The sequence below is a fragment of the Eurytemora carolleeae genome, unplaced genomic scaffold (genome assembly GCF_000591075.1).
Source record: "Eurytemora carolleeae unplaced genomic scaffold, Eaff_2.0 scaffold311, whole genome shotgun sequence".
Classification (NCBI taxonomy): Eukaryota; Metazoa; Arthropoda; class Copepoda; order Calanoida; family Temoridae; genus Eurytemora; species Eurytemora carolleeae.
The window spans coordinates 66128-89578 of record NW_019396293.1 but is presented as its reverse complement, the minus strand read 5'-3'; the positions used below and the strand labels follow the sequence as shown (position 1 = coordinate 89578).

The window sequence follows — 23451 nt, the reverse complement described above, 5'->3', positions numbered from 1 at the left end:
AATTGACTTTTTGGAACAAAAAAATTCCAGGGGGGGGCAAAAAAAATTTTTTCGCGCTTCGCGCGAAATCTTGCCCCCCCCTGACTAAAATCCTGTGTACGCGCCTGAATCTTATCAAGATATACTGTTGTATATCATAAAAGTAAGATAGGGACAAATATTTTGAACTCATTACCAATGATATTTCGAGAATACGGGATTATAATTTATTAACTTAAATATACAAACGAATACTATACGATCATATAGCAATTGAAGTAAGAATCAAAGTAGAATTAACACAGCTATATTCCACTCCCACTGCTCTCCGAAAGGGTTGATGATCAACTTCGCTGCCAATCTTATCAAAATATACGTTAGAACGATTGAACAGAACTTAAACTAAACTTGAACATATTTGCGTTGTTTTCTTAATAATTAAATTGCGTAAAATTGACAAAAAAAAATTAAAGAAATATAAGTTTATACTATTAGGTCAAGAAAATTTTTTTTAACTGATTTGCCAGCTATTTATCCGACTTCTTGTCATTCAAATTTTAGCTTCATTAAACACATTCTTCCTTACGCTTAAAAATTATTAGTTAGAATTTAAATATTTTTAACCCTCTTCCCTCGTCAGCTCAGGTCTAGCATGTAAAGTCACCTTTTTTCGTTTTATCAATTTTGTACATGACCACTTTTTCAACAATTTTCAACAAAATTAGTATATATTTAGGGTTAGGTTAGATTTCTGGGCCTAGAGCTGCAGCAAGGACAGGGTAAGGGGCCGAGCGCTGCGACTAGAACAGGCTAGTGGGCCGAGCGCCACGAATAGAACATGTTAGGGGGCGGGCACTGTGGCCACATGGTTAATTATATCCATATAAGATCCATGTACAAAATTGATAGGAGGGGGGAGGGCGCGGGGGGGGGTCCAAAAATCGTATATTAGGAAATAACCCTTTCTTGTGTATTTTGACCATTTTCTTGTGTATAACGTGCCCCTTTTTGTGTACTAAGCTCCTCTTTTGTGTATTATGTCCCTTTTCTTGTGTTTTATGCCCCTTTTCTTGTGTTATATGCTTCTTTTGGCGATTTATGCCCTTTTTTATGTATTATGCCTCCATGTGTTTTACTACCCTTTTTTGTGTTTTAACAGTTTTTTTTGTGTTTCTTATTTATTGATTGAAATACCCACCTAGGCTATAGAGCGCTCCCCATCCCTTTTGTGTGGCATCCCCCCCATTCTTCCTTAGTTGATATCCCCCTCCCACCAGCTCTATAAATTTCAAATCCCCCCCCCCCACTGGCCCTCCCCCGGTTGTGGTGTGAAATCTAATCCAATTTCTCGGAAAAATTTCAATATTTTTCCCACGTTTGATCAAAATTAAAAGGAATCTATTTAAAAGCTGACAATAATAATAAATTGAATTGAAACCTACCCAGGGTACAATGACTTTGGAACAAAGAATTCTCGGGGAGAGAGGGGGGACGCCCCCCTTCATCCAGGAAAAACTTTTTCTATGGGTAATCCTCTTAGATAGTGTTGGAACACTGATAAAGAATGAAGTAAGTTAGGATGTTGGTTATGATTTACGATCAAGGGGGTGAAACTAGAGACAGTCATTGGCGTATGTAGAGGGAAGGGGAGGGGGAATTAGAAACTGGTTCTCAGGGGGGATTCAGGGTCGCTCCCCTCCCCCCTTCGTAGAAAAATGTTAAAACCCTCTAACTAAATACGCCCCTAGATATAGTTTTCATTTTATAGCCCGTTTTCTCTCTCCCCTTCCCCGCCCTAACTTTCTGCTCCTTTCCATTATTTGCATATATTTCATCACTTTTCTCCAAGGAGTATGAAATAGAAGGGAGATATAACTGACGCGGTTCGCCCTACCATATATTATACATGTTTTGCAGACGGTACTTAATTTGAATAAGAAATATTTGTCTGTTGTACATTTACTGCGTATAGAATAACCTATTCTGAATATTTCATATACAAATGGAGTACCTGTCTGTAAAGCTTGTATAATCCAAGGATGTAATGCAAGGATAGTTATTTCAGAATTGTACACATATTTTGTACTGCAGTGTACTGTCTCTGGGCGCTAATGTAAACACAAGACGGATGTCGAAGCCTGACATGGGATCCATCTTCCACATAAATAATCAATGAAATGTTCTGGTCATAGGAAACTATTATGTCAATTATCAAAATTATCAAAATTTAATGCTTTTAACCTCCTCGGATACTAAACGAACACTGATGCATCTATTCTTGTTTACAAATTCCGCCCAGAGAGAACTGGTTTCAATATGTATAACGCAGAGTATAAGCAACTACAATTAACTTTCCTTGCATTACATTCTTGGTATAATCATATGGTAGGGCGAACCGCGTCAGTTATATCTCCCTTCAATTCCTTAAAGGGACTGTTAAGGTAATTTCAAGTGATCCCGTATTCTAGGAATTGTATTCTCGATGATGAGGATATCATCGTTTTTCTTTCTTAATATGTTTTCAATTCTGCCATTTTCATTTCCTGTTTTTGCTGCAGAAATCCATCAGTCACCCCTGAAGATTTAAGTGAGGGGATGGGGGCAAGATTTATTAGGAACAAAAAAATTCATAATTAGGAACAAAAAATCGCGCCGCAGGAGAAAATTTTGTTTGACTTAAAAGACTCAAAAAGAGTAAAAAACTTTTCACACATTATAGTTTAAGACAGATATTTTTACTGTTTTGCACTAGGGTTTCTTTCCCTTAACCATGCTACTGAGAAGCTATTTTGAAAAAAAGGAACAAAAAATCCAAATTCAGGGGGGGCGAATGTCCCACCGCCCCCCTCTGTATCCGCCCCTGCCTGAAGAGAAAACCAAAGTTGAAAGAGGTTGAAAGCGGGCAGGCTTTAAACATTTTTATTGGAGTTTCTTGAATTTTTCGTCTGCAGTTCTTTTAACCTTTCCATTCCCTTCCTCTTTCCCCTGTCCAATTTTATCCTTCTCTTCAAATTACATTTTTTCCTTCTCTTCCTTCCTCCAACCGTATTCTATTCTTCTATCACGTTTTCCAGCAATTAATCCCTGCCTCCTTCTCCTCCTTCCTCCAACCGTATTCTATTCTTCTATCACGTTCTCTAGCAACTAATCCCTTCCTCCTTCTCCTCCTACCTCCAACCTTATCCTATTCTTCTATCAGGTTCTCTAGTAACTAATCCCTTCCTCCTTCCTCCAACCTTATCCTATTCTTCTATCACGTTCTCTAGCAACTAATCCCTGCCTCCTTCTCCTTCCTCCAACCTTATCCTATTCTTCTATCACGTTCTCTAGCAACTAATCCCTGCCTCCTTCTCCTCCTTCCTCCAACCTTTTCCTATTCTTCTATCACGTTCTCTAGCAACAAATTCCTGCTTCCTTCTCCTTCCTCCAACCTTATCCTATTCTTCTATCACGTTCTCTAGCAACTAATTCCTGCTTCCTTCTCCTTCCTCCAGCCTTATTCTATTCTTCTATCACGTTCTCTAGCAACTAATCCCTTCTCAATTCTTTATCTCTTCCTCTAAATATTCATTTATTTTAGTCAACTCATCATATTACCGCCACTAACAACATGCATCCGTTCATAACTTTCACCTCCCCCCTTGTTTATACATTTTTAAAGAGTCTGTAGCCGTTATTTCAAGTGACCCTTTCTTGTCCCCTCAGAATATTTGATCTAANCCCCTTTTCCCCTGGGTCCCTCCCCCCCCCGTTGTAGAGCTTCTAAGCTAACGTGACAGCGTATTTATGTATGAATGATGCGTCAATATTTTCTTTTTCCAGATCACCTGGGAACAGAAGCAGCTTGGATAAAGCAGCTTGAGTTTGGTAGAGCAGCTTGGACAGAGCAGCTGTGAGCCGGTGCGGGGCTTGGTTCTCTCTCTCTCACACTGGGTTGTGTTGTGTGTAGTTAGTGTGTTTAGTAGTGATTGTATAGTGAAGTGGGAATACTCTATCCTTCTCTTACAATATCACACACACCCCTCACAAAACAGCAACGGTTAGCTAACAAGTGATTATATATCATCCAGAAAGTGATTTTTAAGTGTTAAATTCGTTGGTGATGTAAGAGTGGAAGTGTATATTTGTCAATAAATATTGAGAGTTAACTGTATATACAAGAAACCTGTTAAGAATGGTTGAATTGCGAGCAAGTAAACTGGTTTTTACCTGCCTCTAGACCTATATACACAGGTATATATATATATATTATATATTATATATTTACCAATACCCATAATGCAAAGCTTTAATAACAAAACTAAATTTGATCAAAACTAGGTTTTTAGAACCATTCTGCATTCGTGTCTATTTTTTAAGAATATCAATTTTTCGTAGATTTTTCTAGGTTTATTCGTGGATTTACAAGATTCATTTTTTATTTTGAGGCGCCGTAATGAAGCTTAACTTTGGTCATATGAAGTCCCCCAAAAATGTGGGCCTGATCAGTTTAGCCGTTTTGACGTTTTTTTTGTTAAACAAAAACTTAAGTTTTTATTATTTAATTATCATTAAAATATTTTATCGTTATTGTTACTTTTAAAATTAAATCTGCAAAAAAATTTAGAGTCAAGATATTTTTATTTATTTCAAGTGCCCCTTTATATTCATAGATTGCCATGTCTGATACACAACGGTACCCTTGAAAGCTTTGTCTGATCAAGTATGAATTTTATGTTAATGTTTATAATTTTGAAAATTAAATATTTTTTATGATGTTACCTCTACAAAAATGTCTTGCGCATTTCTACTGTAGGAAAACACATAAGTCTCCTCATCATTGAACATTTTTAAACCTAGAAAAGTGACAGTAAAATCCATATTATTTACGAGATAAAGATTGAAATTACGCGTACAGTCCCTTTAAACATATAATAATGTTACGGACTCTTAAATACCGAATAATATCTCATGCTTGCTTACAATCATTTCATAAACCTTGGGGTGAAACTTAATGAATTAATTTAAACTATATTTGATCCGCACGGATTGATTTTGGACAATATTTATTATTTATGTGTATCTATTTCTTAGAATTTTATTTATTTATTTATTATCTTGAATTAAAAAAGCGACTGAAAGAGGTTTATTTTCTAATATGATATTAATGTAATTTTTTTCTGATCAAATTAAGAAAATTGAGTTTGACATTTATTAATTATCTGTCAAAACCACACAGGGCCCTTTCATATACCGGACTAGGACTAGGACCAGAACCAATACTAGGACTAGAATATTAGGATTAGGACTAGGACTAGGACCAGGACCAATACTAGGACTAGATTACTAGAATATCAGAACTAGGGCTAGGACTAGGACTTGGACTAGGTCTAGGACCAGTACCAATACTAGGACTAGATTACTGGAATATCAGGACTAGGACTAGGACCAGGACCAATACTGGGACTAGATTACTAGAATATTAGGACTAGGACTAGGACCAGTACCAATACTAGGACTAGATTACTAGAATATCAGGACTAGGACCAGGACCAATACTAGGACTAGATTACTAGAATATCAGGACTAGGACTAGGACCAATACTAAGACTAGATTACTAGAATATCAGGACTAGGACTAGGACTAGGACTAGATTACTAGAATATCAGGACTAGGACTAGGACCAATACTAGGACTAGATATCTAGAATATCAGGACTAGGACTAGGACTAACTAAGAATAGAGGACTAGTTCCTAGACCTGGACCAGTACCAGGACTTAGACTAGGACTAGGACTGAAGTACTGCAAGTACTTTGACAAGGACCAGGAATATGAATATCTAGCTAGATACGATATATTCTGATACAAAAACATTAGTCAGGAGTGAAATCTGAGATCACTGAATCAAAACTGTTTCTTTTACCAATATTATTGCAAGGGTATCATTCTCTTACAAATATAACATATTCCTACGTAATACTTAATATTTTTTATTACATTTTCAACTCTATATTTCTACCAATATTTTTGTAAGGATACCATTTTCTGTAAGCAAAACATTTTATGATTTTCCTCTATTAATACTATAAATAATAAAAAAATATTTTCCACCCCATACTAGGATATTTTTTTAAAGATAGTTTTAACCCTTTGTTTTACCAATATTATTGCAAGTTTTTTTCTTCAATTTATACCTTTAAACTTTTGCTGATGTCTTAATTTATATAATAAAACAAGACATTCATATATATGTTGCGTATAGCTGGCCAAACGGCTGGACCAAATGGACTGACATTTTTTGTAGACACTAATGGGTGGCCGGGGGATGCGGGTGCTGTAGACTAAAAAATCGAAAATTAGAAGAAAAAATATTCCACGGGCAACGCTGCGCTCTTCAGCTTGTGATAAATAATAAAATCCAAAAATAAATCCAAACCCTATGCTTTTACCAATGTAATACTAAGATATAATTTTCTTGAAACTTTTACTTCCTTTAACATTATTTTTTCTATATTTCAAACCTACATAAATACGTCTAGTATATTATTTTAATTATACAAAATGTTCAATTTTCTTAATGTCGATTTTCATAGCTTGTTTTCTAAATAAATACATGCTAAAATTCTAGGGGGGGGGGGTAAATAACCCCAATAACCCCCCTTATTTACGCCACTGCCGGCCCCCAAGCTATTTCCGCCATTATAATTATAAAATTATTTTTAGTAAAATATTTTCTGTATAACATGAACGGGTTTCTTCATTTTTATTTGACTTGAGTTAAAATTTAAAAATTTTTAATAAAACTGTTACAATCAATATATCTGTCATCGTTCAATAATATATTTGATGTTTTTATCCGACCCCCCTTCCCTCTTTTCTTTTCCCCCCCATCAACCCTTAATTTTTATCTAATATTTGCGCATTTCTATCGGTCGTAAATCGAGTATAAAGCTTTTTGTTATGACTAAGGGGTAGAAAGATCCTTGAAATAAAACAATATTAAAAAATGATAATATCAACGTTTTGCAATGATTTTCTGTCATAATAACGTGCAATTTTTAATCAGTAATTACTTCCTGAATGGGATTAAAGAATATTTAGACTCCTCAGATTTATGGTTTATCAATAAAAAGATGAGGATGTGGTTTTTTTGTAATCTAGGAAGGTTTCAGACATCCTGCCTTCTGTTTTTCACTCATTTCATGCTATTAACATTTTGGATTAGAGAGTTTTCAAGTTATGAGTAATTTAGTTGTTTGAACCTATTTCTATTTTTTTAGCTAATTAAAATGTTATGATATCCTTTTTTAATGTTTGGTCTATGAAATGTTTTCTGAATTGATTACATATTTATCTTGCAAATGGAATCAAACATATAGAATCTTTTACTCCAGACTCTTAAATACCGAATAATATNCCTTTCTTCCTTCCTTTGTTCCTTCCTTTGTTCCTTCCTTTCTTTCTTTCTTCTTTATATAATCCTCTAATAATTATAGTTCTATACACATTCTTTCTATCCTTTCATTTCATAATCCTTCCTTTCTTCCTTTCTTTCTATCTTGTTTATATAATCCTCTAATAATTATAGTTTTATACACATTTTTCTAACCTTTCATTTTATACACCTTTCTTCCTTCCTTCCTTCCTTTCTTTTTATCTTGTTTATATAATCCTCTAATAATTATAGTTCTATACACTTTCTATCCTTTCATTTCATACACCTTCCTTCCTTCCTTTGTTCCTTCCTTTCTTCCTTTCTTTCTTTCTTCTTTATATAATCCTTTAGTAATAAGAGTTCTACACAATACACATTCTATCTATCCTTGCATTTTATACACCTTCCTTCCTTGTTTTCTTTCTTTCATTTATTTTCAAAATGTCTTCATTTCTCGCCATTTTTTACCCGATTTAATTCTCTTTTTTTCATACGTTTCTTCTTCCCTCCACTCCTTTGTTTTCTGACAATATTTCTATTTTTTTATTTACATGGTATCAGTATCCCTGGAACGGAGAAGGGTAGTAAATATCTAAATATTGAGTTTTGAACAATATCCCCCTACCCCTTCTACATTATTGGTTCAAAGGTTGGTTTTTAATACTCCCCATCCCCCCACCTTTCCATCTTTATCCCTCTTACATAACTTTCCCATTGCAAACTTCTTTTTAGAAATATAGATTAATAGAAATCATTTCTATGTTCTTTGTTTGAGTTTAGAAGTGATTTATTAGTCATTTACTAACTTCATTTTAACCCTTCCATTTGCTCTTACATTTGCCTCTTTTGTTAGGACCTGAACAATTCGGTATGGAACTTGAAATGGCCTCAATACCTAAAGGGTACCTAACCATGGAAAGATGACAAAGCCCGATTCACAACGGTACCCTTGAAACCATTATTCGATCAATAATATGTTTAAAAGTGTTTAATTTTGATCATTTCTCTTTGATTTCCTGAAGTGAAAATATAATAGGACTTTTGTAGAGAAACCAAGCAACTGAAAACAATAATTTTTGAATTTGTTAACATAGAAATCTTATTCATACGTGATTAGACAAAGGTTAGTTATATCGATATTGAAATTTGAAAATCATTTTAAGTAATTTATGTTATTTTTTTATTAGTGAATTCCAGGGGCGTATTCAGGAAATTGTCCAGGGGGGGGGGTTTAAAATTTTTCCTTTCCAGGGGGGGGCTCACCAAATGTTATGGCGTGAAAACCCCCTGAAATCAATAGATTTCACTGGTCCAGGGGGGGGGGAGCTTAGCCCCAAAGCCCCCTCTGAATACGCCTCTGGTGAATACTGTTCTTAGAATTTACAGGAGAAATGAAAAAGATTGTACTCTTTCACCCCCCCCCCTCCTCCTGCCCACAGTAACCTATGTACACTAGGACGCCTTGAATGTACGCAATATTGCGGAGTTACAGGATTATAAATTGAAATCATAAATCAATGCAAGCTACTATTGAAATGAAAATATTTCAGAATATATTCAAATTGTCAATATTCATGATAAAACAGGAAACATATGCAGTTGAAAAGGGAAATTGTGACAAAAACCAGTCACCCCCTTCTCACCCCCTGAAATACCCCACTGTGCCCCCCTCTCTGTTCTGGAAAGCAAGTTTACTCTCTGGATGTATGGGTTGAGGTCTGAACTCTAGTTTAATATTCTCAAGTCTAGAGGTTGAATACAGAGACTAAAGGAATATATTAGTCTATAGGGTTACCCTGGGATACTGGGGGAAATTGATAAAATGGGCAAATAAACTTTTAGGATATACATTTTGCCCGGGAAGAGGGTAGGTTTGTTTAGGAGGGGGGGGGGGAGAGGCTTAAATTTTTCGTCTATTTAGGTTCTAACTTCCTGTCTGTAAGTAGATTAGTTTTACTTGAAACTTATTTGAAGAATGAAGAATGAAGAATGATGTCTAATCTTAATTCTTTCCTATTTTGTTGGAACAAAAAACATCTCATTTCTTTAGCTTTAAAGAAACTGTATCCTTATTTCTTTAGCATTAAAGGGACTGTCGTTGTAATTTCATTTGATCCTCCATTTAAAGAGACCTATGTTTGATTCCCAACGGTACCCTTTAAACCTTCATTTCGAACAGGAAGTATGAGTTATAAAAGGCTCAATATATTTGATGCGTGACATAAAATTTTGTTTTTATCATTTGACATCTTATAAAGGGACAGTGGACGTGTTTTTAAGGGACCCTTCATTTTTAAAGTGCCTTTTTCGTTTGATTACGATAAACAGTAAACCTTTTCTGATCAAAAATGTCTGAGGTGTCCTTAATTTTCTTGTTAGCACTGAATTTTTTTTTTAAATCATCTCCCGGCAGTCACGAAAATAAATGTTGTTAATCAATGTTTTTTAAACAGCGTTTGCCATAAAATATTCGGGATTCTAGAAGTTTTGGTTTGGTTTGGTTGGGGTACACGTTGTACACTGGAGTACACTCAATTTTCTTTTAGAATAATAAGGATTGCTCCGTCTTTTTTGAGATAAAGGTACCCTGGGACCGTTGCAAATCTGACATGCTTCATGTATAACAGTTCACTAAAAAACGTCTACTGTCCTTGAAAATTTTGAAAAATTGTATAATTTGCATGACTTGAAATATCAAAAGAAAATTATGAAACATTTAAAATTTAATGCATTTCAAGCTTAATAAAATCTAGTCATTTTAATGAAAAATCGGAGGGTTTGTTTAAGGGTCTGATCACTTTTTTTTTAATGATTCGCTATTGATTATTGATTCAAATATCAGCTAATTTCTTTAAATTATCGGTGGCCAGTAATAATATTTTTTTTTAATTTTAAGTGTCTGTTTATGCTTAATTTCAACTTTCTATTTATAGAGTGGCTTGTCCGATTCACAACAGTATACTTCAAAGCTTTGTCTGATCAAGGATGAATTAGATATCCATCTTTATAATTTTAAAAACGGATTGTTTTCAATATTGGTTTCTCGACCAAAAAGACCAACGCATTTGTGCTGCAGGAAAACCATAGATAAATTATCAGAATTAATTTTTCTCAAGCAAGAAAACTGTACTATCTTCCACATTATTGATCAGATATATGTTCAACCATTTAAACGTACGGTCACTTGAAATTATCCCTACAATCCCTTTAATAGGTACCGGGTAAATTTCGTTAATAACCTCTTTACACATTCCTAAACGCGCGTAAAGGGCGCGTTGCACGGTTGGGTATGCGCTTAATGACTCGACGCTCGCCCCGAGTCTGCTGCTAATTTTTGCAAAGACAGATACATAAAACTTAGAGGCCTGTTAATGAAATCCTAAGTTCTTTTTTTATTAAAGAAAAAGTGTCAAATAATTTAAATGTATCTTTATCACTTTCATCAAGCTTATTTGACTCTTTTATCAAGCTTATTTGACTCTTTTATATTCGTGATTTTTTAAGTTAAGCTTCTAATTAAAGCTTATATTTGGTAGATTTAATGTTTTTATTATGATAAAATGCATTTAAATATTTCATATTTCGTGGAAACCACTGTACCGAAGAGAGACCAAATTAGGACTGCAGATTTCAATAATTAAATTGTCATAAGCAGAAAGAATTTATAACGGCTGGAAGAAAACTAAAAGTATCTAAAAATAAAATAGATTTTTAAAATAAATATTTACAATTTCCGGACTTTAATCTTTTATCACATGGAAAAACAATTTTTTTTAGTCTGGGAAGTAATCATCATCATTGGAGTACTATTGAAGACCCCCAGATTCTCGTTGGAGACCCCCAGATTCTCGTTGGAAAAACCCCTATTTTCATTGGACACCTCCATATTTTCGTGAGAGACCAGATATTTCCGCTGGAGATCCCCAGATTCTCGTCTCTCTAATAAAAATCTGGGGGTCTCCAAAGAGACGTTCATGGGGTCTCCAACGAAACTTCCACGGGGGTCTCCAATGAAAAAGGTTCTCAAATGGCACTCCAATGATGATGATTTCTTCCCCGACTTACTTTTTTTCAACAATTTTTTTGTTCCTTGTGAACGTAAAACCATTTCTTGTTTTTTTCTCTTGTGAGCTGGTAATGATGAATAGTTATATAATGGCAGCGTTTAGTTTTTTACCATGTTGCATGTAGTAAACCGGGGACAAGAAGCGTCGGGAATGCATTAATTTGGTTTCATCAAATCATTATCTCCGTCAGACTCTCAGCAAATCATAACGGGATTTTTAGAAAAAATTTCTATATCATTAATTTGATCTGTGTAGTGGGGTTTACAGAAAAGTTAAATTTCTTTCTAAAGTACATATATATCCTTTTAAAAATAAAAAGTGATTTGATATTTTCTACCTAAAAAGTTTTTTTGGGGGGGAGTGGGTCGGAGGGGAGATCATTTCTTAAGCTTTTTCTTGGGCAATAAGGAATCACTAAGGAATCGAGTCTTTGTATCAAGCTAAAATTTTATATTACTTATATCTTTGCAACCTGTTTATGTAAACCTTTGAAATTTCAAACTTAGATTTTCATATATTTAAGGTCTACGACGTAGGGCGGGAAAAATTTGAAAGATAGGTATCAGAAAATATAGGTATCAGAAAACCAGAGTTTGTGGCAAAGACTCAATTCCTATATATGTATATATGTATATATGTATATATGTATATATGTATATATGTGTATATGTATATATGTATATATATTGATATATTGAGTATTAAATATATAGTATATTGATGATTCTCCAGTTTTAGCATTCTTAATAATATCAGATGATTTACATACAGGGGTGAATATTTTCGTGAAAAATCATTTAATTAGGTTTTTTCAGTTCACCCCTGTTTTCACAAATATGCTTTCAACATTATTTCTATTTTTGTGTATAGTAGAGTTCTGGTATACTTCCTATTATTCAGTGATACTTCCTAGTTTCCTGTTTTCTGTTTATATCATATTTGTGTATAGTAGAGTTCTGGTATACCTCCTATTCTTCAGTGATACTTCCTAGTTTCTTATTTTCTGTTTATACCATAATTGTGTATAGTAGAGTTCTGGTATACTTCCTATTCTTCAGTGTTACTTCCTAGTTTCCTGTTTTCTGTTTATACCATATTTGTGTATAGTAGAGTTCTGTATACTTCCTATTCTTCAGTGTTACTTCCTAGTTTCCTGTTTTCTGTTTATACCATATTTGTGTATAGTAGAGTTCTGTATACTTCCTATTCTTCAGTGTTACTTCCTAGTTTCCTGTTTTCTGTTTATACCATATTTGTGTATAGTAGAGTTCTGTATACTTCCTATTCTTCAGTGTTACTTCCTAGTTTCCTGTTTTCTGTTTATACCATATTTGTGTATAGTAGAGTTCTGTATACTTCCTATTCTNATTCCCCCCCCCCCCCCCATTAGTAAAAGTAATCATAGTTTTAATTTCCAAAGCTAAACTTTTTTGATATTCTTCATTTTCATATTCTTTTCTATTTTATTCTATTCTTTCATATTTAATTTGTGTTTTTTAACATAAATCATGTAAAATTCTATCATTTCAAATCTTTTCTATTCTTTTCTATTCTTTTCTTTTCTATTCTTTTCTATTCTTTTCTATTCTTTTCTATTCTTTTCTATTTTTTTCTATTCTTTTCTATTCTATTCTATTCTTTTCTATTCATTCTTTTCTATTCTTTTCTAGTCTAGTCTATTCTTTTCTATTCTTTTCTATTCTATTCTTTTCTATTCTTTTCTATTCTTTTCTATTCTATTCTTTTCTATTCTTTTCTATTCTATTCTATTCTATTCTTTTCTATTCTATCCGATTCTATTTGAAGATATTTTATTCTAATCTATCCTAAATATTATAAGAATAATGTGTTCTAGGATGGAAGAATAAGATGGATTCCGCCGACTAAACAGATACAGACTAACTTCAAAGGTATTTCCTTTTCTGTATCAAAGAGAACTTTCCAGATTTATTCTTTTAAAGGGACTGTACAGAATTTACCAAGGAAGTGAAAGAGCTGAAAAGAATTAATTAGCAAGGGAATTTATGAATTTTCAATAATGAAAAAAAAATATTAAATTATTTTATGTTGTATCTGCAAATTGACAAATTATTTTTCCCTATTTAGAATCTTTAGAAAAAGTGGAAATTTTTCTAAGGAAAAAAAACTAAAAATCCTTTGTTGATATCATGCATTTGGATTATTTAATATTGACCCTGTAGCTCTGGTTTGTAACAAATTCCCAAAAATATGCGTGTGGGACATTTCAGGATTTGCCACGTAGTTTTATACGAAAAGACAATAATTAGATAATGAAGAGAAAAAAGTTTTTAAATTTTGAAATACAAAAAAGAAAAATTTCTCAGAAGTTTTATTTTCAAATTTTCTTCTTTTGCTGAAACTCTAATTTTAAAGGTTTTAAATATATAAGAATGTACAATATTCGTATATCTGGTGATATTTATTTATATTCCTGTTTTTCCTTCAAGTAATCTTTACGCCTGGAGGCCTGCCTGAAGGAGGGGGGAGAGGTGCTAAAAATTCAAGAAAATATATATTTATTTTGATCATAGTGGTAAACCTAATTAAAGAGATTTAGAAACCTAATACTTTTCACAATTCTAATTTTCTAATCCCTACGTATGAAAATAAATGCTAGATGGAGCACCCGAATAAATGAGTGAAGATAATTTATTACATAGATATTGTAATTTTTCAAACTATTAATTCTGTCCGATCAATTTTTTAAAATACCAAAGGTTTACAGCATCAGGTTTGGAAGATATAGGGATTAGAAAATTGAATTTCTGGCGAGTCTATAATACTATTAAACTTTATGAGGTCTGGAAGATAATGATTAAAACAACGACTAACAGAATGCTCGGTAGATCAATTCTCTCAAAGGGCGAATGGTGTGAATCAATGATGGTGTCAAGAAAACTGATATTTAAAATGTCAATTGTGGGATTTCAAATTCCTTATTTGTCCTGTATCTTGGTAATCCAGGACGTATGATGAGCTCTGTAGTAAGCCAGGAACCAACCCTTGCCTCAATACCGGAGTCTCCTTCGGAGGAAATCCGTCCATCGTGAGTTTTATGCCGGAGCCGGATTTAGTTCAGGGGCCAAATTTAATGAAGTTGCTGAACTGCCTACAGACGGTTCAAATTTGAATCACCGATTTAAATCCTTCTTGAATCTGAAGCTTGGAATCCATGGTTCAAATTTTAGCGACAAAGCTTCAACTCAGTAAATTCGGTCCGAAGAGAGTTAGATTAAGTAAAGCAAGATAAAAAACCTGAAAAAAGACTGTTTTTCTTAAAAGAGGGGCTTTTAGATTCACATTGGTACCCTTTAAAACGTTATTTAATCAATTATTATCGTTTTCTTGCTTGAAAAGTATCACTTCGTAGAAAAACATCGCTTGGAAATAATCAATATTCAAAGAGAAAATGTAACATATCTCATGTATTCATGGTCAGACAAAGCTTTGAAGGGTACAGTTCTGAACTCTAAAAATAAAAACTTGAAATTACGTATTTTCAAATGACCCTCCATGGCAATTTTATACGCAATTTTTTATTTAAATTCTTTTTTCGAAAATAAGAAATTTAAACATAAATTTTCAAAGTGTATTTGTGAGTTAATCTAATCTCTTTGAACCCGAGTCCAAAGCATGATGTTTGTACCTTGCATGTACAAATGTACATAGTCGACTGTACCCGTTCATGTACATTAAGTTATGTGCCTGTAAATTTATCATGTATTGTTGTTGTTTTTTACATTTGTTATCTTTTTTTTGTTGAAACAATTTAACCATGAAAATTGATTCATTGTTAACATCAAACACGATCAAATTTCATTTTAAAAAAAAATAATTGAATTGTTTGTTATTTAAGATATAATTATTATTAGCTAGTAATTGTTGCGTTCTTATTGTTATGCATGGAAAACAAATCCTTGATTATTTTTTATTATCATTATTTCGAACATAATTGAATTTAATTTGTTTTGTGTTTAATACGCATGTTTTATTGGAACTTATGTCAGACATTATATTTTTTTCCTAAATTAGAAAATTATTTGTGGGTATCTTTTTGTCATGATACCGTAGGTTTCTAGGGTGATTTGGCCTCAAAAAATTATATTCAAGTTATTGTAAGTAACTTACTTTTCCAAGAAGGTTCAAATGATGACAAATTTTGTGCCAATTCATTCTGTAATACAGTGGTCCCCATTAAATCAAGCAAAGCAAGTAATTTTACCGGTTACAACTCAGCTTATTTAGTCATTGGACTATTTAAAATCTTTCCTGAAGTTCAAAATTTAGCCGTTGTTTTGCGTAGTTTCTAGAATTTACTCTTCCCCATCTAGTATCTATCTATCTATCTATCTATCTTCCTTCCTTTATAAGTGGTACTCTACCCTATCTATTTATCTATCTAATATCTATTTATCTAACTATCTATCTATCTATATATCTATCTATCTATATATCTATCTATCTATATATCTATCTATCTAAGAGGTATTCTAGCCTATCCATCTATATATCTATCTACCCTTTCTATCCATCTATCTTCTATCTATCTATCTGTCTATCTATCTAGGAGGTACTCTACCCTATCTATTTATCTATCTATCTATCTATCAATCTATCTATAAATCTATCTATCTAGGAGGTACTCTACCCTATCCCGGAGTGGGAAGTCCTCTACGCTGACCCGAGACAGCAAGAAGTTTAACTCTCTTCGAAGAATGCCCAATCCAAATTACAATATGTAAGTTCTTAATTTGAATATTTGAATATTGTTGAAGTGTGTGTGTGGGGGGGGGCGCGTGGGATAAAAATAGACATTGATAGGTAAGTTTATTAAGTGTTCTTAACTCAAAATGCCAAAAATTTCTAAAATATGTATTATATTATATCTAAAATATATTATATTGGAGCAGCCTTATTCTTTTCTCTTTGAAGGGTGTAGAGATCGAATGTAATGAAAGTCGTCTTCATGATCATCAGATTTTATAATCAAATTATAGAAATGTCATAAAAACGTCATGTGAAGTGAGCAAATTCACATTAGTATACGATTGCTCAAAAATTTGCCGTTTTTTACTTGAAATGGGACGTATACATTAACCCTATATCCTGTAGGATACATACATATAACTGCTAGCATGCACTTTGAGCATGGTTTAAGAAATCAGGGACTTTTTCTAAAGGTTCTTAAGTTAGATAATTAGATTTTGTTTTGAGAGCTGTTATAGTCCTTTTAAAATTATTTCGTGTATTTGTTTGTCAGTGGCTTTTTAGATTTCATATTCCGTGTATTTTCAAATCCTCTTCCGGCATTTATCTCACATTTTTTTAGTCCCTTGACAGCCTTTCCCGCGCATTCCCCGTTTTATAAGTCCTTAGATTTCATGATTGTTATATTCCCTGCAGTGCTGAGTCCTTGCTACAGGTTAGGTTGGATAGATAAGTTCGGGAGGAAGTGATAACAATTAATTTCGGGATTTAAGGATCCACCCATGCTGGTGTTTACAGGGTGTCCCAAGAAAAATTAGGGATCCACCCATGCTTTTGTTAACAGGGTGTCTCAAAAAACTTTACCAACCATCTTGGCGTGTACACTACAGAGTGTTCTAGTCAGGCTAGCCCAAAAAGATTTCTAGGGGTCCTACAGTTTACCAAAAAAGCTTATAGATTATAAAAAGTGCTTCTAAAATTATGCAAAAACGATCATGTTTGCAAATTGCACATTTTTCTGGACACTATGTCTGCGTTGTCTTGGTAGAGTGTCAAAAATACAATTTCACGTTTTACTTTTAAACATGTTTTAATTTTTCAAATCGACCTATGCGTAATAAGAGTCGTTCTCATAGGATTAGAAATTAAGCAGTGCAACTGTTATCTTGCAATCTTATTCAAGGGGGATATTTTTCTTTAAAATTTGTCTGTTTAAATTCTGTTTTTATATTACTTGAGAAAATGTTTTTGAAACTAATTTTCCTTTACGCTTTCTGAATCACTTACCATGATGTATACAAATTTAAGAATAAGGTATGAACAGCGCAAATCAAAATCACTTGTACAATTTATAATTTGGTTTTACAAAACTCTACGACGAATAAAGTAAAATATTTGCAATAAGTACAGATAAATACTTTAATGTCATATAAGCATAAAACTAAGCTAATAGTCAATGCATTTTCAGATAAATGTACTTTAGACCTTGTATAGCCCTCCACACATAAATAAATAAACTGCATACCTTCACAAGTAACGGAAAACAAAATAATCACCCCCCCCCCCTAAACATTCGGCTCTATCATTATTTCTTTTATTGACGTAGTTTTTTGAAGTAATGACTAAATTCTTGACAAATCTTGTCTTGTCTTGTCTTGTCTTGTCTTGTCTTGTCTTGTCTTGTCTTGTCTTGTCCTGTCCTGTCCAGTCTGAAAAATGTACGCGTAGCGTTCCTGAATTAATGCAAAAAGTAATTTGAATTGAGTTGAAATAAGTAAATTTTCATTTTGTTTATTTAACATTAATCTTGCATGAGAAAATTATATGCTCCAACAAATAACATGGCTTGAATAAATTGGCTCCCTTCCTTCCCTCACCCTCAACCTCTACCCTCGCTTTTTAAGTTTTCAAGCATTTGACTTTTAAATGCTTGTTGATCTAGGTGTTTCTTACAAAATAATGAATTCTTTTATTGAAATAGATTGAAATTTATAGATTTAGTTTTTGAAATGTAACACACGACTAAAAATCTTTTTCCCCCAGTTTATTTTGTATTACCTTAATTTGATTTGTCCGAATATTCTGGGGGGGGGCCCTATAGAACTTTTTTCAAACACAAAATCTTCAGTTCTAAACGCTCTTCTGTCCCTCCTTTCTTTCAAATTAATTAACCTAATCAGGATTTCCACTTTCTAGTCGAAATTTTTCCTGAAATCTTATTGCAGCCATTTCTTTCAAAAATTACGATTTCGTAGATTTTTCTGGGCTTTTTGAGGGATTTCCAATATTTCTTAAAAATCGATTTTTTTTTGGAGCTAAAATTTGGACCTTTCCTGGCCGGACTCGATTTGTTCAACCGCTTTATCGTTTATTTGAGACATACAAACCATCAAACAAACAACAATTATATATATGTATGTATAAATGTCCATGTTGAAGTATTATCTTTGATTAGTATTCAAGGAGTTATCCTCTCCTGTTTGTATAATATACAGCATCATACAGTCAAATCAACTAATAGCTTTTAATTCATTCATTCATCATTCATTCATTCATTCATTCATCCTTTCATCATTCATCATCCATTCATTCATCATTTATTCATTCGTTCATCCTTTCCTTCATCCATTCATTCATTCATTCATTCATTCATTCATTCATTCATTCACTCATTCATGCTTTCATTCATCATTACATCCTTTCACTTATTCATCCTTTCACTCATTCATCCCTCATTATTTATTCATCCATCGTTCATAATTCATTCATTCGTTCATTCATCCTTTCTCATTCATTCATTCATTTTTTCATCATTCATTCATTCTTCATTTATCATATTTATTAGGTTTTTATTCGTTCATTTATTCATCATTCATGTTGGCATTCATTCATCCTTTTATCTTCCATTCGGTCTAATTTATTTAATTTAAATTTTCCAATCCAACTTAAAAATAATTTAGCTGTATTTGTTTATCAATCTGTTTATAATTGATTTGTCAAGTTTTCTGAAAGTTTTATTTTATTTTCCTGTACAAGTTGAAATCTACTCGACTTTCAATTCTTCAATTGGTTTTAAATTTAGTTCTTTCATATTTTCACATTTTTATTTGAAATCAATTTTTAGATTTTTCATTTAAAATATTTCTTTAATAATATTTCCGGATGGAAGGAAACCAAAAGAAACTGAATTCTACAAATTCCTTTAACTGCACTTTATTACAGAGAAATAATTCTACTCCAAAAACTCAGTTCTGGGAAAAAATGCACGTAAATACAACAAAATGCGTAAATACAACAAAATGTGTAAGTACAACAAATTGCGTAAATACAACAAAATGCGTAAATACAACAAAATGTGTAAATACAACAAAATGCGTAAATACAACAAAATGTGTAAATACAACAAAATGCGTAAATACAAAAAAATGCGTAAATACAACAAAATGCGTAAATACAACAAAATGTGTAAATACAACAAAATGCGTAAATACAACAAAATGCATAAATACAACAAAATGTGTAAATACAACAAAATGCGTAAATACAACAAAATGCGTATATACAACAAAATGCGTAAATACAACAAAATGCGTAAATACAACAAAGTGCGTAAATACAACAAAATGTTTAAATACAACAAAATGTTTAAATTCAACAAAATGCGTAAATGCAACAAAATGTGTAGAGTAGATACAACAAAATGCGTAAATACAACAAAATGCGTAAATACAACAAGATGCGTAAATACAACAAGATGCGTAAATACAACAAGATGCGTAAATACAACAAGATGCGTAAATACAACAAAGTGCGTAAATACAACAAATTGCAATGAGGTCGTACACTTTTTTTTCCCCTGGTCCCTTCCCTTGCCCCCCTAATATTCGAAGTTTTCAAGGTTTTGCAAGAAATTTTTTCTGAATAAAAAAATTTCCCATCTCAATGTTAAAGGGGTAGGCTAGGTCTTCAGAGGCGACACAGGCTGGGACAGGCTAGAGAAATTTGTTGCATTAAAGTCGTACCCTCGCAAAAAATGTGCACTATTTTATGATGTATTGGGAGAAATGAATTAAGTATTTGAAAATACAAAAAAAAATTAATTTATGTTTTTATATATTCTAGGACTGAAACAACCATGAAAAGTCAGGTTTACCACGGCTACGACACAGACGGATACAGTGGGTCCGACGCTATGTACCTGGTGAACTCCAACGGGCACAGTGATGGCGCGTCCCCCAACTCGTCCAGTCAGTTCTCCACAGATGGAAGGGAACTCATCTCAAGGACACAAAAACAACATACTACACAAAATGTAAGATTTTTCTTCACAAAACATTTTTTTGCCCTTAAGAATTATTAAAGATGTACTTCAATGATGGAGTCATTAACATACATTAACATACCAATTAAAACAAGCATATCAAAGTGATTCGATTTGCAATTTGATAAATGGTTTGCCACTAGCGTATAGGACACTAGCTTATAGGACACTAGCATATAGGACACTAGCATATAGGCCACTAGCATATACGACACTAGCATATAGGGCATTAGCATATAGGACACTAGCATATAGGACACTANAAAGTGGGTTGTGGTCTATGTTAAATTTTCTATTTGTCATTGTTGTTTTTTACTTGTTTTGTCTACGCCAGAATTCCACTAGAACCTCCCTACAGCTCGTACAACCTTGTCTTTTAATAAACAATGGGGTGTCTAAAAAGTTTTGAAAATACCAATTTTCAAGAATTTTTTAAGTTTAAATTTATAAAATCAAATGATCTTAATATTTTTTCATAACAAAATTGAATTATTCTTTTTAAATAATATTTTTTTGTACACCCTTTTAAGTTTTTATTGTGTATATATGTTTGAGTAAAGATACATGACATGTATATGAAACTAAAGAATCACTTCCATTTTTCCCATTGTGTTCAACAATGGACCCCTGCAGAGCGCCGGCATCAGATTTTGCAAACTTCTATTTGGAATCTAAATTTTGATCCTCGAAACCACAATTTTATTACAGAACATATCAGGGGTGTACGAAGAATTACCCCCACCCCCTGTGTAGGTGGAAAACTATTTTAATGATCTTTAATTATTTTATTTTTAATGATCTTTAATTATTTAATTTTGATAATACTTCATCCCAAAAAAATCAAGAAAATATTTAGTGTATACTTCTGTTGTAGAATCTTTAATAACACTCGCCTCAAACTCGAATTTTCAATCCCTTTTTTAAGCAACCTAATGGTGTAAACCTATAATATTTCAAACTTTGACTATTTCATCCAAATAGATTCTAGTACAATAGATGGCAACGTAGAATTTGTACACTCGCAATTTTTTTAAATGATATTTCGCTGGCGCTGGATTTTCGAACATTCTTGGAAAATATGAAAATGTCGTTTTCATTATCAAAAATCCTCGAAACAGGAATAAATGTTTTCAATAGGAACTATTAGATCATAAAAAATAAAAAATATTATGAAATATCAACTATATACGAGTGCGTCGACAAAAAATCAATGATTTTTGGTTGTAATATCTGAACGATTTGTTTGGAATTAAATTGATTTTACGGTCCGAGTTGAATGTTGCAACTTTCTGAATTTGTATGGACGCTACATTCTTCTGCATGAGTTGTTTTAAGCAATTTTTTCCTTATAGACCAACAGATATAAGTAAGATTAGTAGCGATCAAAAGCGCTTATTTTTCGCCGTAAGCCTATACCCCCTTTCATTTTCGCGAACACTCCCTTTAATGATGTTTGTGAACAAATCCTTTAATGATATTTGTGAACAAATCCTTTAATGATGTTCGTGAAAAAATTCTTTAATGATGTTTGTGATCAAATCCTTTAAAAATGTTTGTAAAAAAACTCCTTAAATTATGTTTGTGAACAAATCCTTTCATGATGTTTGTGAACAAATCCTTTAATGCAGTTTGTAAACAAATCCTTTAATGCAGTTTGTAAACAAATCTTTTAATGATATTTGGGAACAAATCATTTAATAATGTTTGTAAAAAAATCCTTAAATTATGTTTGTGAACAAATCCTTTCATGAAGTTTGTAAACATAATGATGTTCGTGAAAAAATTCTTTAATGATGTTTGTGAACAAATCCTTTAATAATGTTTGCAAACAAATTCTTTGATAATATTTGTGAACAAACCTTTCATGAAGATTGTAAACAAATCCTTTCATGAAGTTTGTAAACGAATCCTTTAATGAAGTTTGTAAACAAATACTTTCATGAAGTTTGTACACAAATCCTTTAATGAAGTTTGTACACAAATACTTTCATGAAGTTTGTAAACAAATCCTTTCATGAAGTTTATTGTTTAGATAACCCAGACCACCAGAACCGTGAAAGAAGTTCATTATATTGGAATGAAGTTTGTACACAAATCCTTTAATGAAGTTTGTACACAAATACTTTCATGAAGTTTGTAAACAAATCCTTTCATGAAGTTTATTGTTTAGATAACCCAGACCACCAGAACCGTGAAAGAAGTTCATTATATTGGACCAGACGGACAACCCCTTGACTTCATACCAGACGGTCATCTAAACTATACTATACCAGACGGATATATGTATGACGATGGCCAGATGAACTACCAGAATCAGCAGCTGATAAATAACTACCAGAGATACGGAGAGTTTAGGGGGCCGCCTACACCCCCTACTCCTAGTGAGGGTAGTAACTCCCCTCCCCCAGATGGTAGATATAAAGGTAAGGACTAAGGAGCATTTAAAGTGACGTAATTGAAAAATTGTTAATTTTAAGACTGAAAAATTAGGATTTCAATTAAAATTACTGCAACACTTACTCTTGGTTAAAACATATAAATTCCAATATATTTAAAACTGTTTAAATTAGAATCTTAAAAGTAATTTTACAGTCTTATTCAAGAACTTACATAATGTGAATGTTGGGGAAATTTCGATTATATTTGCCAACCGTATTAGACACGTTATTTCTCTTTTTAAAAATATAATGTACACTTCCAGGTTTCCTCTAGGTGTATACCTTAGTTGCTTCTCTTCTTAAAAATATAATGTACACTTCCAGGTTTCCTCTAGGTGTACTGTATACCTTAGTTCCTTCTCTTCTTAAAAATATAATGTACACTTCCAGGTTTCCTCTAGGTGTACTGTATACCTTAGTTCCTTCTCATCTTAAAATCTGTTAAATCATGATGAAATTGCATGATGAACTCTGCTCATTAAATAGCGCCACGCCGCAATCC

General features: G+C 32.7%; 1 protein-coding gene across 1 annotated transcript in view; it reads left to right on the top strand.

Annotated features, from left to right (window-relative positions):
* LOC111700344 (armadillo repeat protein deleted in velo-cardio-facial syndrome) overlaps nucleotides 1–23451 on the top strand; it is a 52155-nt gene that overhangs the window by 4261 nt on the left and 24443 nt on the right. The window contains exons 2-7 of the mRNA XM_023471221.1: nucleotides 3802–4212; nucleotides 13318–13372; nucleotides 14448–14529; nucleotides 16120–16221; nucleotides 20313–20502; nucleotides 22682–22934. Coding sequence (XP_023326989.1) covers nucleotides 14453–14529; nucleotides 16120–16221; nucleotides 20313–20502; nucleotides 22682–22934 — 622 coding nt within the window. The 5' untranslated portion in view covers nucleotides 3802–4212; nucleotides 13318–13372; nucleotides 14448–14452. The remainder of the gene's footprint in view (nucleotides 1–3801; nucleotides 4213–13317; nucleotides 13373–14447; nucleotides 14530–16119; nucleotides 16222–20312; nucleotides 20503–22681; nucleotides 22935–23451) is intronic.